The 16,674-nt window shown below is 45.0% G+C and overlaps 2 protein-coding genes across 7 annotated transcripts in view; one reads left to right on the plus strand and one right to left on the minus strand.

Annotated features, from left to right (window-relative positions):
* NME5 (NME/NM23 family member 5) overlaps nucleotides 1–16,674 on the minus strand; it is a 235,439-nt gene that overhangs the window by 133,273 nt on the left and 85,492 nt on the right. The gene's annotated exons all lie outside the window — the stretch shown is intronic.
* Nucleotides 3,340–3,764, plus strand: LOC141087951 (histone H2B 1.1-like). The gene has a single exon (XM_073573825.1). It carries the CDS (start codon nucleotides 3,372–3,374, stop codon nucleotides 3,747–3,749), a length of 378 nt encoding a protein of 125 aa, XP_073429926.1. The 5' UTR covers nucleotides 3,340–3,371; the 3' UTR covers nucleotides 3,750–3,764.

The following is a 16,674-nucleotide window of genomic DNA, read 5'->3' on the forward strand; positions in this document are numbered from 1 at the left end:
CTCAGTTTTCCTTTCTAAGTTTCTTGGACACATGAAACAGCGCTTTCTTTTTCTTTCTCCTGGCCCTGGAATCATCTGAAACTGTACGCCACGCTGTTTCATTGCTTCTTTAGTTTGCTTTAGCAAGCCTTTCACGTCGCTTCGCTGTATCATGTGAGGCATTACAAGTTCATGACAAAGGTCCTTCAAAAATAGGCGTCTCCTGTCCTTCCTCCGTGCATGGAATTCTGGATGAGTTTCTGCATAAATGATGAATGAATTTAGGGCTGCTACATCAAGCATATTTGAAAAAAGTACTACAGGCCATCGCTTTGTTTGCCTCTTGCATGAATATTCTCCCACCATCTCATCCATTTTGTCTACATCTCCTTTTGTTTTATTGTAATGCAGGATGATTTCTGGTTTTAATTTTCTATCATTGCTGTCAATACTGCAATTGTGATGCATGGTACTGAGTAAAATCACTGATTTCTCCTTCTTCGCTTTGTAAGATACCAAAGTCGCTTTGCTATTGAATCCAAAGACACTCTGATAAAGTGCTCGCTGACGATTGTGTTTCAGGGCTTCTGGAATTTCTCGTCGGTTTGGCTTGATAGTACCAACAAGTGTAATAGCTTTTTGAAGCAGAAAATTGCCTAGTTCAACATTGGTGAAATAATTGTCCATGGTAATGTTTCTACCTGAATTAAATATTGGAACAGCAAGAGTTTTGACAATTTCAGACCCCAGATCCTTCTGTACTGGTGCACCAACTTTGCCACAGTAGATTACGCCATTTATGCCATAATAATTTGCAGAATCACACATCCAGAAGATTTTGATTCCATATTTGGCTGGCTTGCTGGGCATGTATTGTATGAACTTGCAGCGTCCTCTGAACGTTAAAAGTTGCTCATCTACTGTAACATTAGTACTAGGATTGTAAAGTTTGGTGCAATTTTTGATAAATATGTTCCAGATATAACTGATAGGGGCTAATTTGTCTGTTTCAAACCTCTATGCACGTGTTCGCTTATCATCAAATCGAATGTCTTCTAATTTCCTCATATCTGTCCACTGACATTGTCGCCTTATAGTGTGGATCAGAAAGTGGGTCCAGAAATAATTCTCGTATTGGAACATCTTACGATTTTTGACTCCCTGCCAGCAGTAAAAGTACAATGTATGCATAAAGTTCCTCTTTTGAGATATTTTTCCAGGACTTATTTTTTGCAGGCGCGATACGTCTTCCTTCTAGGTTTGAACATAAAAGGACCTCTTCTGCAATATTGTCAGAAAAAAAAGTGCAGAATATGTCTTTAGGGGAAAAGTAACTGGGACTTCCCACAGCTCCTTGACCCTGTCTCACAATATTATGGATTGCAGTATGTCCGACTAATGTAGGAATACTGTCCCAAAAAACATTCGTTTTGGATGTGCTACTTATCACTTCTTGAGGATCCACTGTATTCACTTCTTCATCATCAGAAGAAGAATCACTTGAGGATGTTTGATTCTCTGGTGGCAGGTACTCGTCATCGGACAAAGATAGTTCACTTTCATTATCACTTTGAAACACAATTGCTTCAATCTCTTGGTCACTCAGAAGCTTGGAGGAAAACTGTGCCATTGCTGACTAGATGTTAGCAAACTAAAAGAAAAAACAATGAACACAATCAGGGTTGTCCACTCTTTGCTTGTGTGTGAGACACACTGTAAGTGTAAAGTGCCCCCTCCTCTCACCCTCTCTTACTTTTTATACTTTCTTTTAGGTGTTGTACAATTCTCTGAATGTCTGTAGCTCAATAGCTAGGCTTCTTAGAATCAGAGAAACTGAATCAGACTTCCTCTCAACATCTTATCTTATCTCAGGTCCTTCACAATTAGCTCACAGTGTATACTGTCCTCATTACTCTCTACACAGCTCATTACTGTGTTCAGAAGGACCTGAGATGATGTCATGGCCTTATCTCTCCCTCCAAAAATCACATGATATCCTCATATGGCATTATCCACACCCTGGCCCCTCCACCAGCATTACTGAGTACAAATAAAGTAACATGAGACACAAACACTACTGAGAACATGATAAAAATACATGGGGGGCCTAAAAGGCCCCCAATCCATACAGATGTGGTTTTCACCAAAAAAGCATTGTTACACCGAAATGCCAATGAAATAAAATATATGAACAACTGGATATTACCAACAACGACATACTTGAGGATTACCTGGAGTTTCAAAATTTTAACTTAAGTAATTTTGTAGATAATAGCAAAAAAGTAAGCATGGGGGCCTAAAAGGCCCCCAATACATATGCTAGGGTTATTAAACGGACCAAAAGTGATTGGACAAATCGGCTGCATGGGATATTTGCTCATATCTGAAGGGCTGTCACATTGTAGAAGGATCATCTTTATTCTCATTTGCACAAGAAAAGACTAGAAGCAATTGGATGAAACTGAAAGAGGAGACACAGAATAGATATTAGAAAAAACTTTTTGACAGTTAGGGTGATCAATGAGTGGAACAGGCTGCCACGAGAGGTGGTGAGTTCTTCTTCCATGGAAGTCTTCAAACAGAGGCTGGACAGACATCTGTCTGAGATGATTTAGTGAATCCTACTATGAGCAGATGACCCAGGAGGTCCCTTCCAACTCTACCATTCTTTGATTCTAATCCATCACCATTTAAGCAGGAAAACTGTCAGTAGCTGATTACAGGTGTGGCACTTGCATTTGGAAGCAAAAGCTGTGAATTCACAACATGTGGTAACAGGAGGTCTCAATGGAAGAGAAACAAACCATCATTAGGCTAAAGAATAAAACAAAAAGAAATCCATCAGAGAGATAGCAGAGATGTTTGGAGTGGCCAAATCAACAGTACATTCTGCAAAAAAAAAAAGCATTGATGAGCTTGGGAACTCAAAAAGTACTGGACGTCCATGGAAGACAACAATGGTGGATGATTTCAGAAAAAACCCTTTACAACATCCACTCAAGGGAAGAACACTATTCTGGAAGTAGGTGTTTCCTTATCTAAGTCTACCATCAATCAATCAATCAATCAATCAATCAAATTTATTATCGCCAAGTACATATTACATATATACAAGGAATTCTTTGTGGCAAAGAGGCAACATAATATATAACAACAGATACAACAAGTAACATCTAACAAGACAGATACAGTATATAGTCTACACATGACGATTTAATTGTTGAACAGAGAGTGGATAGAAGCTGTTCATATGGCGGTTGGTACTGCATTTGGGGACTCTGAAGCGACGTCCTGAAGGGAGTAGTTGGAATGAGGAGTGTCCCGGGTGAGAGGGATCGGATGAAATTATTATTGTTCTGCTTTGTGACGAAGGAGACTGCTTTACTTTTGTTATGGCTGATCCCAAGTCTGCTCCAGCTCCCAAGAAGGGCTCCAAGAAAGCCGTGACCAAGACTCAGAAGAAGGACGGCAAGAAGCGGAGGAAGAGCAGGAAGGAGAGCTACGCCATCTACGTGTACAAGGTGCTGAAGCAGGTCCACCCCGACACCGGCATCTCCTCCAAGGCCATGGGCATCATGAACTCCTTCGTCAATGACATCTTCGAGCGCATCGCAGGGGAAGCCTCCCGCCTGGCTCACTACAACAAGCGCTCCACCATCACCTCCCGGGAGATCCAGACCGCTGTGCGCCTGCTGCTGCCCGGAGAGCTGGCCAAGCACGCCGTGTCCGAGGGCACCAAGGCCGTCACCAAGTACACCAGTGCAAAGTGAGATCTGCTCCTCGCCTGCTCCGCCATCACCCCGGTGAAATCTGGGTGATACCATAAAGAGAAGAGCAAATACAGAGGTTTTACCAAAAGCTGTAAACCATTAATCAGCCTTAAAAATAGAAAGGTCAGTTTCAACTTTGAAAAAAAAACATCTAAAGAAGCCAGCCCAGTTCTGGAAAAGCATTCTTTGGACAGATAAAATGAAGATCTATTTGTACCAGAATGATGGGAAGAACATGGTATGAAGAAGTCTTGGAATGGCTCATGATCGAAAGCAGACCAAATGGTCTGCTTTAGACCGTGAGCTGTTCCAAGCCACCTCTATACCTTCACCTCTGTAAAACATGGTGGAGTCAGTGTGATAGCATGGGCATGCATGGATTCCAATGGCAATGGGTCACTATTGTTTACTGTATGATGTTACTGAAGGCAGAAGCAGCCTGATGCATTCTGAAGTGTACAGGGTTTATTCTTTCTGCTCAAATTCAACAAAAATGCAGCAAAGTTGATTGGACAGCAGTACAAATGGACTATGAGCCAAAAGATACTGCAAAAGCAACCCCTGAGTTTTTTAAGTTACAAAACTATCCTTGTCACATGTCACGGGTGTGTCAGGTTTGACAGTCGTCCTGGATCTGACCGTAGGAGGTCATTGCGATTAGCTCTACAAGCACCTTCTTGATTTTTACATCTCTGTTATGGAGAGATCTTTTTCTTCCTCTTGGACCCAACAGTTACCTCCACTTCCTGCTGCTAATTAGCACACCTTTGCTGAAGGTTTAAATACATTCAGTATCTTCAGCAGGGTGCTGGTGTTATCTCAATTTACCTCTGTCTTAGGCCAGTTTCACACGTCCTGATATCTCCAGTACCGTAAAAACCGGTACCGGAGATATCAGTGTCCGTGTGTCCATGAGTGTGCTACATGCGGCACACGTATGGCAACCGTGTGCCACCCATGTGCCACATCAGGACCACACAGACGGCCGTCGGGGAAGAAGCCGCTACTGTAAGCCGCTGTCCCCGGCAGCTGGTGCTGAAGCCGGCTGTCATTCTCCCCTGCTCTGCTGCGATCAGCGCAAGCAGAGGAGAATAAATGAATAAATGAATGAAAAACTGACCTGCTGTGACCTCAGGACCATCAGAGAATGCAAATGATGAGGTCACTGTGTCAGAGCTTGAACTGCCGTGACCTTATCACTTGCATTCTCCAACGGTCCTGACGTCACAGCAGGTCAGTTTTTCATTTAGTCTCTTTTGCTCGCTGGCAGAGCAGGGAGAATGGATGACAGCCGCATTCAGCACCTGCCGCCAGGGAACAGCGGTTTACAGTAGCTCTACTTCCCTGGTGTGCACTGTTCTCCGTGTGCATGTGTACGGCACGTTTTGCAGTCTGTGTGTCTGTGTTAAAATGGACATGTCTGCGTGTTTTGCACTTGGACACACAGTCCATGAAAACACGCTGACATGTACATAGACACATTCATTTACTGTCACCACACGTACCAGAGACACTGACGTGTGCAACCAGCCTTATTAGAAGTACTAGCAGTTGGTTAGTGTCTTCTTGGAAGGATTGCTGGCGTGATATCTTCTCAAGCTAAGTGTATCCCCTCGTTCATCCACCCTCTCTGTCTTTAGTTGTAGTGGGGGCTGACTGGTGCGCACCCTGTTCCCTACCTATCCAGGGCCTATCGCGAGGGTCAGGCAGTGATTAGGTTCCTGCTTGGCGATAGGTGCAGAACCTATTTAGAGATATTTAGGGCAGAAAGGGAACTGTTAGAACTGCCTAGGGGTCTCTACCCCCTTCCCTAGTGTTTGGGCTTCCCCCTCCCTCTCCCCGTTGTTGTGCACCTTATTTCTCCCTCACTCAGAATTTAACCAAAAGTTAAACAACATGACAGAAAATACCCAAAAGTTAAACAATTTTAAAAACTGCACCCTTTAAAATACTCAAAACCTTGATCAAGAAGTACATAAATCCTTCAGATGCGTCACAGGAGTTAATGCAATGTGGAAAAAATGTACAATTTACTTTTTTTCACACATATTTTACTTTAGCACCAATTATTTTTTTCACAAGGTTACCTGGAGAAAATTTGTTGTGTAAATTCTTCTGAGTACGTCAATACCCCATATGTGGAGGAAAACTACTATTTGGGCGCAAGGCTGGGCTCTGAAGGGAAGGAGCACTGTTTGACTTTTTGAATGCAAAAATGGCTGGAATCAAGTGCGAATGCCATGTTGCATTTGGAGAGCCCCTGATGTTCCTAAACAGCGGAATTCCCCTGAAAGTGACCCCATTTTGGAAACTAGACCCCTCTGGGAACCTGTCTAGATTTGTGGTGAACACCTTGGACCCCAAGGTGCTTCACAGAAGTTTATATAGTAGAGCTGTGAAATTTTAAATGATATCAAATGTTTCCCCCCAAAATTTTTCCCTAATTTTTTTATTTTCACAAAGGAAACAAGAGAAAATGGACACCAAAATGTGTTGTGCAATTTCTCCTGAGTACATCAAGTGTGGTGCAAAACTTCTATTTTATTACATGGCAGTGCTCAGAAGAGAAGGAGCGCCATTAGACTTTTGGAGTGCAGAATTGTGTGGAATTAATAGTGGAGGTCATGTCACATTTGGAGAGTTCCTGATATGCCTAAACAGTGAAAATCCCCTACAAGTGACCCATTTTGGAAACAAACTACACCAATTAAAGAATTCCAATAGGGGTGTATTGAGCATTTTAAACTCACAGGTATTACACAGAATTGTATAACATTGGACTGTGAAAATGAAGTTTTGGGTTTTTTTGCAGTAAAATGTTGTTTTAGCCACAAGTCTTTAATTTTCAAATGGGCTAATAGGAGAAATTGGACTACAAAATTTGTTACACAATGTATGCTGAGTACGACAGTGCACTCCCTATATGTGGTCAAAAACTACTTTTTAGGCACAGTGCAAAGCTTGGAATTGAAGGAACGCCATATTGGAGTACAGTTTTTGCTGAAATGATTTGCTGGTGCCATGATAATTTGGCAGAGACTCTGAGGTGTCAGAACAGCAGGACCCTCCATAAGTGACCGCATTTTACAAACAAATTTTCATATAATAGTTTGTCGACTCCATTTACAGAGCCCCTAATGCCAGAACAGCAGAATCCTCCCTCAATTGACCACAATTTGGAAATTACACTCATCTGGAAATTCAGCTACAAGTTTACTGATGATTTTGCTAGCAATGGCTACGAAGTGAAAATGCAAATATTACATTATAGTGCCCAGTACATTGTAGTGCCCAGCATGTTGTAGTGCCCAGCTTGTGCTTCTGGAGACACGAGCCCTGTAAATTAGGTGAGCTCTCATTACTAGAGTAATGCCAAAAATGTGGACACTAAGTGCTGATTAGGCCCACTGTGGGGCTCAGGAGGAGGGAATTTGGATTTGGGAATGCAGATTTTGTTGGATTTCGTTTGGTGGGATGCATTTCAATTTTCCAGACCCTTTGTGCTACCAGTTATGTGAACACCCCTATATTTCTGTTAACAGTGGAATAAGCATCTAGTGCTTGGTGTCATTACAAAACTAATTTCAATACAAGATAAATTATGGTTCTGCCGATACTCTGCTAGGTTCTCAAGTCCAGATATGATGGTTCTAAGTTTTCCGGACCCACATCTGTACTTAGAGCAGGGGGAGGAACATCATAAGACCGCCCCTTTCGTGATGTCACATAAGGTATTCCCTCCCAAAAATTGTTCATTCGAGCTGGAGGTTTCATGCCAAAAGGAACTCAGATGAGTGCAGACGTGTGGCTCTGCCTCCTCTCCACATGGTTAGCCTAAAGACCATCTAAGCAAATGTAAGTGTTAATCTCTCTGTTAATCCTGTTTATTTTATATTTGCATTGTACATACAGTTGTGGCCAAAAGTATTGACACCCCTGCAATTTTGTCAGATAATACTCAGTTCTTCCTGAAAATGATTGCAATCACAAATTCTTTGGTATTATTATCTTCATTTAATTTGTCTTAAATGAAAAAATACAAAAGAGAATGAAGCAAAAAGCAAAACATTGATCATTTCACACAAAACTCCAAAAATGGGCCAGACAAAAGTATTGGCATCCTCAGCCTAATACTTGGTTGCACAACCTTTAGCCAAAATAACTGCGACCAACCGCTTCCGGTAACCATCAATGAGTTTCTTACAATGCTCTGCTGGGATTTTAGACCATTCTTCTTTGGCAAACTGCTCCAGGTCCCTGATATTAGAAGGGTGCCTTCTCCAAACTGCCATTTTTAGATCTCTCCACAGGTGTTCTATGAGATTCAGGTCTGGACTCATTGCTGGCCACCTTAGAAGTCTCCAGTGCTTTCTCTCGAACCATTTTCTAGTTTTTGAAGTGTGTTTTGGGTCATTGTCCTGCTGGAAGACACATGACCTCTGAGGGAGACCCAGCTTTCTCACACTGGGCCCTACATTATGCTGCAAAATTTGTTGGTAGTCTTCAGACGTCATAATGCCATGCACACGGTCAAGCAGTCCAGTGCCAGAGGCAGCAAAGCAACCCCAAAACATCAGGGAACCTCCGCCATGTTTGACTGTAGGGACTGTGTTTTTTTCTTTGAATGCCTCTTTTTTTCTCCTGTAAACTCTATGTTGATGCCTTTGCCCAAAAAGCTCTACTTTTGTCTCATCTGACCAGAGAACATTCTTCCAAAACGTTTTAGGCTTTTTCAGGTACGTTTTGGCAAACTCCAGCCTGGCTTTTTTATGTCTCGGGGTAAGAAGTGGGGTCTTCCTGGGTCTCCTACCATACAGTCCCTTTTCATTCAGATGCCGACAGATAGTACGGGTTGACACTGTTGTACCCTCAGACTGCAGGGCAGCTTGAACTTGTTTGGATGTTAGTCGAGGTTCTTTATCCAACATCCGCACAATCTTGCGTTGAAATCTCTTGTCAATTTTTCTTTTCCGTCCACATCTAGGGAGGTTAACCATAGTGCCATGGGCTTTAAACGTCTTGATGACACTGCGCACGGTAGACACAGGAACATTCAGGTCTTTGGAGATGGACTTGTAGCCTTGAGATTGCTCATGCTTCCTCACTATTTGGTTTCGCAAGTCTTCAGACAGTTCTTTGGTCTTCTTTCTTTTCTCCATGCTCAATGTGGTACACACAAGGACACAGGACAGAGGTTGAGTCAACTTTAATCCATGTCAACTGGCTGCAAGTGTGATTTAGTTATTGCCAACACCTGTTAGGTGCCACAGGTAAGTTACAGGTGCTGTTAATTACACAAATTAGAGAAGCATCACTTGATTTTTCGAACAGTGCCAATACTTTTGTCCACATTCTTTTTTATGTTTGGTGTGGAATTATATCCAATTTGGCTTTAGGACAATTCTTTTTGTGTTTTTTCATTTAAGACAAATTAAATGAAGATAATAACAAAGAATTTGTGTTTGCAATAATTTTCAGGAAGAAACTGAGTATTATCTGACAAAATTGCAGGGGTTTCTATACTTTTGGCCACAACTGTATCTAATATCTCAACTTTGTAACATCTTTTATCTGTGTAATCACTGCCCTTTTGGGAATAAATTATAAAACTTATTAGCTCTGTGTTCATGCTCTAAGACGAGCAGCGCTGGAGTCCTGGGTTCGAATCCCAACAAAGACAACATCTGCAAGGAGTTTGTATGTTCTCCCTGTGTTTGCGTGGGTTTCCTCCGGGTACTCGGGTTTTCTCCCACATTCCAAAGACATACTGATAGGGAGTTTAGATTGTGAGCCTCATTGGGGACAGTGATGATAATGTGTGCAAACTGTAAAGCGCTGCGGAATATGTTAGCGCTATATAAAAATAAAGATGATTATGAATCTGAGTGAGGTTTTGTTTTTGTGGGTTGAGTAAAAGTGTTTATTGGTAGTATTTTGGGGTACAGAACACTTTGGATCACATTTACCGTTCGCTCTACACTGAGCACTTACAACAGGGTTTCCATCTAAATCTACAAAATACGTGATTCAGATGAAACCCCAAGGGATCCATTACCTGATGAGGCAGTAGAGCTACTCTGGACTCAGTCTGACCACTGTTCAGCGGTGTCCTTCTTTTCAGAAGTGCACAAAACTGTGGTCAACCACGAAAAAGTGTAAAAAGACAGGCAAGGCCAGATCAAAGCTAAAGGGCGTCCAGTGTTTCCATCTGCTTCGTTATAGGGAATCTTCCACCAGGGGTTTGAATAACGTATTTCAGAGATTTACACATAAACCCCGATCTAAGCATCAGCAGCGCCGAGCTCCTGCAGTGATCGAGAAGGAGATGCTGGTATTTCAGCAGTGACGGTTTTAAACCATGCTGGACATGGCACGTCATGATGCGGGAAATGACACCCACTCATGATGTGCTATTCCCGTCATTGGCTGTAAAGGGGTTAAGACAAAGAAATGGAAAATTCGGGAATGACTCAGTCAGTTACCAGACCTAAACCCCATTGACCATGCATTTCACATGCTTAATACAAAAGGTAAGACAGAAAGATCCACAAGCAAGCAACAACTGAAGTCAGCTGTAGTAAATGTCTGGCAAATAGTGTTGAGCATTCCGATACCGCAAGTATCGGGTATCGGCCGATATTAGCGGTATCGGAATTCCGATACTGACTTCCGATACTTTTGTCATATCGGATATCGGAATCGGAAGTTCCCATCATGCTATGAGCCTGCTTGCTTTGATTAAGCCAATGGGAATCCTCCGAAGTGTGGGCACATCCTGTTAGGCATGTAGGCATGTTAACTATTGGCATGGCTGTGATTGGCTGCTGAAATGATGTCATGATGCACTATAAAAGCCACTGCAGCCGCCATTTCTGGTTCACTCTGCTGGGAATTCAGTTAGGGACAGGCTGCTGTAGAAGACTGTGAGGGACAGTTAGAAATAGCGATTCCACCAAACTTCTAGTGCTTTACCCAGGCTACATAAACCACCACTGTAGCCTTCTTTGCCCTAGCAGCAGTGTTCACAGCTGTCTGCAAGGGCTGTGTGAGTGCAGCTCACGCTGTGGAGTGGGTCCTGCAGCCACGTCAGGCTGTAGGCCACCCAGTGTGATCACTGCTGCCTCATACATCTTTTAATTTTTGAGCTGCATTTTTTACATAATTTCAATCTAGTGTGCTTCCATCCGTATCCATATACGTTGGTTGCAAACACTAGTAGTAGACAGCGGAGCCTTTCTGCAGCCTTTCAGTGGTAGTGTCCACTTTGCTGCACTGTTCACGGCTGTCTGAGAGGTCTCTGACTGTGTGTGAGTGCAGCTCACGCTGAGTAGTGTGTCCTGCAGCTACGTCTGGCTGTAGGACGCTCAGCGTGCGTCAGTGCCTCACACATATTTGTATTTGAGTGCAGCTCATTTTTTCTTCTATTAGTGTGCATCCATCCGTCTCCATCTACGGTGGTTGCAAACACTATATAGGAGTACACAGCGGAGCCTTTCTGCAGCCTGTCAGTGCCAGTGCCCACTTAGCTGCACTGTTGACGGCTGTCTGAGAGGTCTCTGACTGTGTGTGAGTGCAGCTCACGCTGAGTAGAGTGTCCTGCAGCTACGTCTGGTTGTAGGACGCTCAACGTGCGTCACTGCCTCACACATATTTGTCTTTGAGTGCAGCTCATTTTTTCTTCTCCTATTAGTGTGCATCCATCCGTATCCATCAACATTGGTTGGTTGCAAACACTATATAGGAGTAGATAGAGGAGCCTTTTTTTCTGGCTTGTGCCCTGCCGGCGCAGCCAGATTAGTATTACCCAATTTTTTTGGAGCCTCATCTTTTGCATTGTAGGTTACCTGCCTGCATTGTAATAGCTCCAAAAAGTTGGTGATACTATCAGTTTCAATTCTTTGTTCACATACTTTGAGTTTGTTTCCAACAAAGAAACCACAAAAAAAGTTCACCAAACACTACATTTGGAACTTGTGTAGGCCACATCAGCTCCTATTAAAGTGTAGTCCACACACACACACTTCATAAAATTAGTGTTTCTTGTACCTGTAACCAGCTGTTCAGGAATAAGCACACTAAGGCCCCCCTTTGTACTTTTCTGCCTATCTTAAGCAGTCTTGCAAGATGAAGAAGGCAGGGAGTAAGGCGCGTGGGCGTGGGCGTGGGCGTGGAGTTTCAGCAGGGAGAGGACGTGGGGATTCTGCAGGGAGAGGACGTGGGGATTCTGCAGGTAGAGGACGTGGGGATTCTGGGCCTGCTGCGGGCACCAGTGGATCAGCATCCCCCAGTTTTAGCAGGCAACAGTCCTTTATGCGCAGCTTTGTAGGACCTCAACGTACCCCACTGCTGCAGGAGGAACAAATTGAAGCCGTTGTCGGATGGATGGCAGCTAACGCATCGACTTCAATTACTTCCACAGCCTCTCAGGACCAGAGCACCGAAGAGCAACCATCTGTCTCTTCACCACCTGCCAAAGTGCCCAGGCCGTCAGAGAGACATGGACAGGAGCCATCACAGTCTCTACTTCTGTTCTCGGAATCTGTTGGCTTGGAAAGAGGGGGCCAGCCAAGCAGCATTCCTGAATGTAAAGAAGAGGGAGTATGCAGTGATGCGCAACTTCTTTGTCCCTCTGAATCTGAAGAGGCGAGTGGGCCAGTGCCTATGGTCAGCACACCTCAGTACGCATCAGATGATGACGAGACTCAGTTGCCACTTTCTGGTGCGTACGGTGCTGGCGAGACAACCCCGGAGAAGCAGCTGTTTGAAGAGGGGAGGGAAGATGATGAGGTCCTTGACCCATCATGGCGTGAGGAACAGGAAGGTGGTGGGAGCAGCTCGGAGGAAGAGATTCCCCTACCGGCCAAAACAGGAGGCAGAGGGAGGGGGAAGACTTGGTTGCCTGTACCCTCCACTTCGGCACCCGTTAGGAGCATTCCTCATTCCAAAGGCAAAACGGGCGCTCCCAAGAGTTGCAGTGCGTGGTCCTTTTTTGACACAGTTGCAGATGACATTTGCTTTGTCAAATGCAAGCTGTGTCATCAGATAGTCAAAAGAGGGAGAAATGTCAGCAACCTCAATACCACAAATATGTGGAAACATGTGCGCACCAAGCACGAGTTGGAGTTGCAGAGACACCCTGAAGACGTAGGCCAACGTACAGCACCACCTACCACCTCTTCAGTTCCTGTTGGGGCCTCTTCCTCAGCTCACACACTGCTGGTTCGGCTTCCTCTCAGGATCGCCAAGGAAGAATCTCTGCCACTGTTGTCCGGAGACCCTGTCAGATTCCACCCATAGCAGCACGTTCCCATCCATCACAGCCATCGGTAGCACAGGCATGGGATAAAAGGCGCCCTTACTCGGCAAACCATCCCCGAGCACAGTCTCTGAATGCTGGCATTGCCAAACTTCTGGCAGTTGAAATGCTGTCATTCAGGCTGGTGGACACTGACACCTTCCGGGACTTAATGGCATTGGCAGTCCCCCAATACAACGTGCCCAGCCGCTTTTATTTCAGCAGGCGAGCCGTCCCTGCCCTGCAGAAACATGTTGAGGGCAAAATAAAACATGCGCTACTAAACGCCGTTAGTAGCAAGGTCCACCTGACCTACGATGCGTGGACCAGTAACCATGGACAGGGACGATACCTTTCCCTCACTGCCCACTGGGTCAATGTTGTGGAGCCGGGTACAGATCTGGAGAGTGGCGCTGTACGTGTTCTTCCAACGCCACGGATTGCAGGACTCCAGTCTGTACACATAGACTCCTCCTCCTACTCAAGTTCCTCAGAAACAGCAGAGCAGGAGCCTGTTACGACCGATATGAGCACAGCCGTGGCCAAACGTCAACAGGCTGTACTCAAATTAATTTCTTTGGGGAATCGAAGCCACACAGCGCAGGAGCTCTGGAATGCTATCAAGCTGGAGAGCGATGTGTGGTTTGGGCCAGCGAATCTCCAGTCGGGCTTGGTAGTGTGTGACAATGGCCGAAATCTGGTGGCAGCTCTTGGCCTAGGCAACCTCACACACATCCCATGTCTGGCACATGTGCTTAACTTGGTCGTGCAGAGCTTTCTGAGGGACTATCCGGATCTTGATGCACTGTTGCACAAGGTCCGCATAGAGTGCGCTCACTTGCGGCGTTCCAGCATGGCAAGATCGCGCCTCGCTGCTCTGCAGCGACGATTTGGCCTTCCGGAACATCGCATCATATGTGACCTACCCACCCGGTGGAATTCAACGTTACATACAGTGGGGCAAAAAAGTATTTAGTCAGTCAGCAATAGTGCAAGTTCCACCACTTAAAAAGATGAGAGGCGTCTGTAATTTACATCATAGGTAGACCTCAACTATGGGAGACAAACTGAGAAAAAAAAATCCAGAAAATCACATTGTCTGTTTTTTTTTCATTTTATTTGCATATTATGGTGGAAAATAAGTATTTGGTCAGAAACAAGCAATCAAGATTTCTGGCTCTCACAGACCTGTAACTTCTTCTTTAAGAGTCTCCTCTTTCCTCCACTCATTACCTGTAGTAATGGCACCTGTTTAAACTTGTTATCAGTATAAAAAGACACCTGTGCACACCCTCAAACAGTCTGACTCCAAACTCCACTATGGTGAAGACCAAAGAGCTGTCAAAGGACACCAGAAACAAAATTGTAGCCCTGCACCAGGCTGGGAAGACTGAATCTGCAATAGCCAACCAGCTTGGAGTGAAGAAATCAACAGTGGGAGCAATAATTAGAAAATGGAAGACATACAAGACCACTGATAATCTCCCTCGATCTGGTGCTCCACGCAAAATCCCACCCCGTGGGGTCAGAATGATCACAAGAACGGTGAGCAAAAATCCCAGAACCACGCGGGGGGACCTAGTGAATGAACTGCAGACAGCTGGGACCAATATAACAAGGCCTACCATAAGTAACACACTACGCCACCATGGACTCAGATCCTGCAGTTCCAGACGTGTCCCACTGCTTAAGCCTGTACATGTCCGGGCCCGTCTGAAGTTTGCTAGAGAGCATTTGGATGATCCAGAGGAGTTTTGGGAGAATGTCCTATGGTCTGATGAAACCAAACTGGAACTGTTTGGTAGAAACACAACTTGTCGTGTTTGGAGGAAAAAGAATACTGAGTTGCATCCATCAAACACCATACCTACTGTAAAGCATGGTGGTGGAAACATCATGCTTTGGGGCTATTTCTCTGCAAAGGGGCCAGGACGACTGATCCGGGTACATGAAAGAATGAATGGGGCCATGTATCGTGAGATTTTGAGTGCAAACCTCCTTCCATCAGCAAGGGCATTGATGATGAAACGTGGCTGGGTCTTTCAACATGACAATGATCCAAAGCACACCGCCAGGCAACGAAGGAGTGGCTTCGTAAGAAGCATTTCAAGGTCCTGGAGTGGCCTAGCCAGTATCCAGATCTCAACCCTATAGAAAACCTTTGGAGGGAGTTGAAAGTCCGTGTTGCCAAGCGAAAAGCCAAAACATCACTGCTCTAGAGGAGATCTGCATGGAGGAATGGGCCAACATACCAACAACAGTGTGTGGCAACCTTGTGAAGACTTACAGAAAACGTTTGACCTCTGTCATTGCCAACAAAGGATATATCACAAAGTATTGAGATGAAATTTTGTTTCTGACCAAATACTTATTTTCCACCATAATATGCAAATAAAATGAAAAAAAAACAGACAATGTGATTTTCTGGATTTTTTTTTCTCAGTTTGTCTCCCATAGTTGAGGTCTACCTATGATGTAAATTACAGACGCCTCTCATCTTTTTAAGTGGTGGAACTTGCACTATTGCTGACTGACTAAATACTTTTTTGCCCCACTGTATGTTGGAGCGGTTGTGTGAGCAGCAGGCAGCAGTCATGGAGTACCAGCTGCATCAGGCGCAAACAAGTCGCACTGTGCGCCGTTCACACTTCAGCACCATTGAGTGGGCCTCTATGAAGGACATCTGCCTCGTTTTGCGTGCCTTCGATGAATCCACGCGGATGGCGAGTGCAGATGATGCACTAGTCAGCATGACTGTCCCCCTTATCTGCCTGCTTCAACAAACACTGCAAGCACTAAGGGATGAGGTTTCGGAAGAGGTGGAGGATGAGGAGTCCCAAATGCCATCTGCTTCTGGACAGTCTGCGCTACGTGTTTCCTCACAAAGTCCTAGGCAGGGGACACTTTGTGAGGAGGATGAGGAGGAGTCGATGGAGGAGGAAGACATCTCTCCAGAGGAGGGAGGTACACAAACCTCTACTCAGTATGTACAGCGAGGGTGGGGTGATGCAGAGCAGGCCGAGGTCACGCCTCAAACAGGGGACAGCGGTTCTTTGGCAGTTGGGAGTCTGCAGCACATGGTTGATTTCATGCTGCAGTGCCTGAGAAACGACCGCCGCATCGCCCACATTCTCGTCTCGGCTGATTATTGGGTGTACACCCTCCTAGATCCTCGCTACCGGGACAGCGTACAAAGGCTCATACCAACATTGAACCGGGAGCGTAAACTGCGGGAGTACGAAGAGTCACTGGTGCAGTCCATAATGTTTTCCATTCCACCTGACAGCATTGTTGCTAGTGCTTTACAAAGCAGCTCTGTGCGTCGAGGCAGTGGAGGAAACTCTGCACAAAGAGGGAGCAGAGGCAGCGCCGCAGCACAAGGCAAGACCACTATGGCCCAAATGTGGCAGTTTTGTGTGTCCACCACAATTGTCTACACCATCAGCGACGCCTCGAGTCAGCAGGAGGCAACGCTTCCGTCAGATGGTGTCAGACTACATGTCTTGCCCTGTCACTGTACTCCCAGATGGCTCTTCCCCCTTCAAGTTTTGGGTCTCTAAGCTGGATACATGGCCAGAGCTTAGCCAGTATGCATTGGAGGTGCTGGCTTGCCCTGCTGCCAGTGTATTA

The sequence above is a fragment of the Dendrobates tinctorius genome, unplaced genomic scaffold (genome assembly GCF_039654945.1).
Source record: "Dendrobates tinctorius isolate UK_male_01 unplaced genomic scaffold, ASM3965494v1 ptg000036l, whole genome shotgun sequence".
NCBI lineage: Eukaryota > Metazoa > Chordata > Amphibia > Anura > Dendrobatidae > Dendrobates > Dendrobates tinctorius.

Coding starts and splice junctions, on each gene's coding strand:
- LOC141087951 (XM_073573825.1), top strand. CDS start 3,372: ATGGCTGATCCCAAGTCTGCTCCAGCTCCCAAGAAGGGCTCCAAGAAA.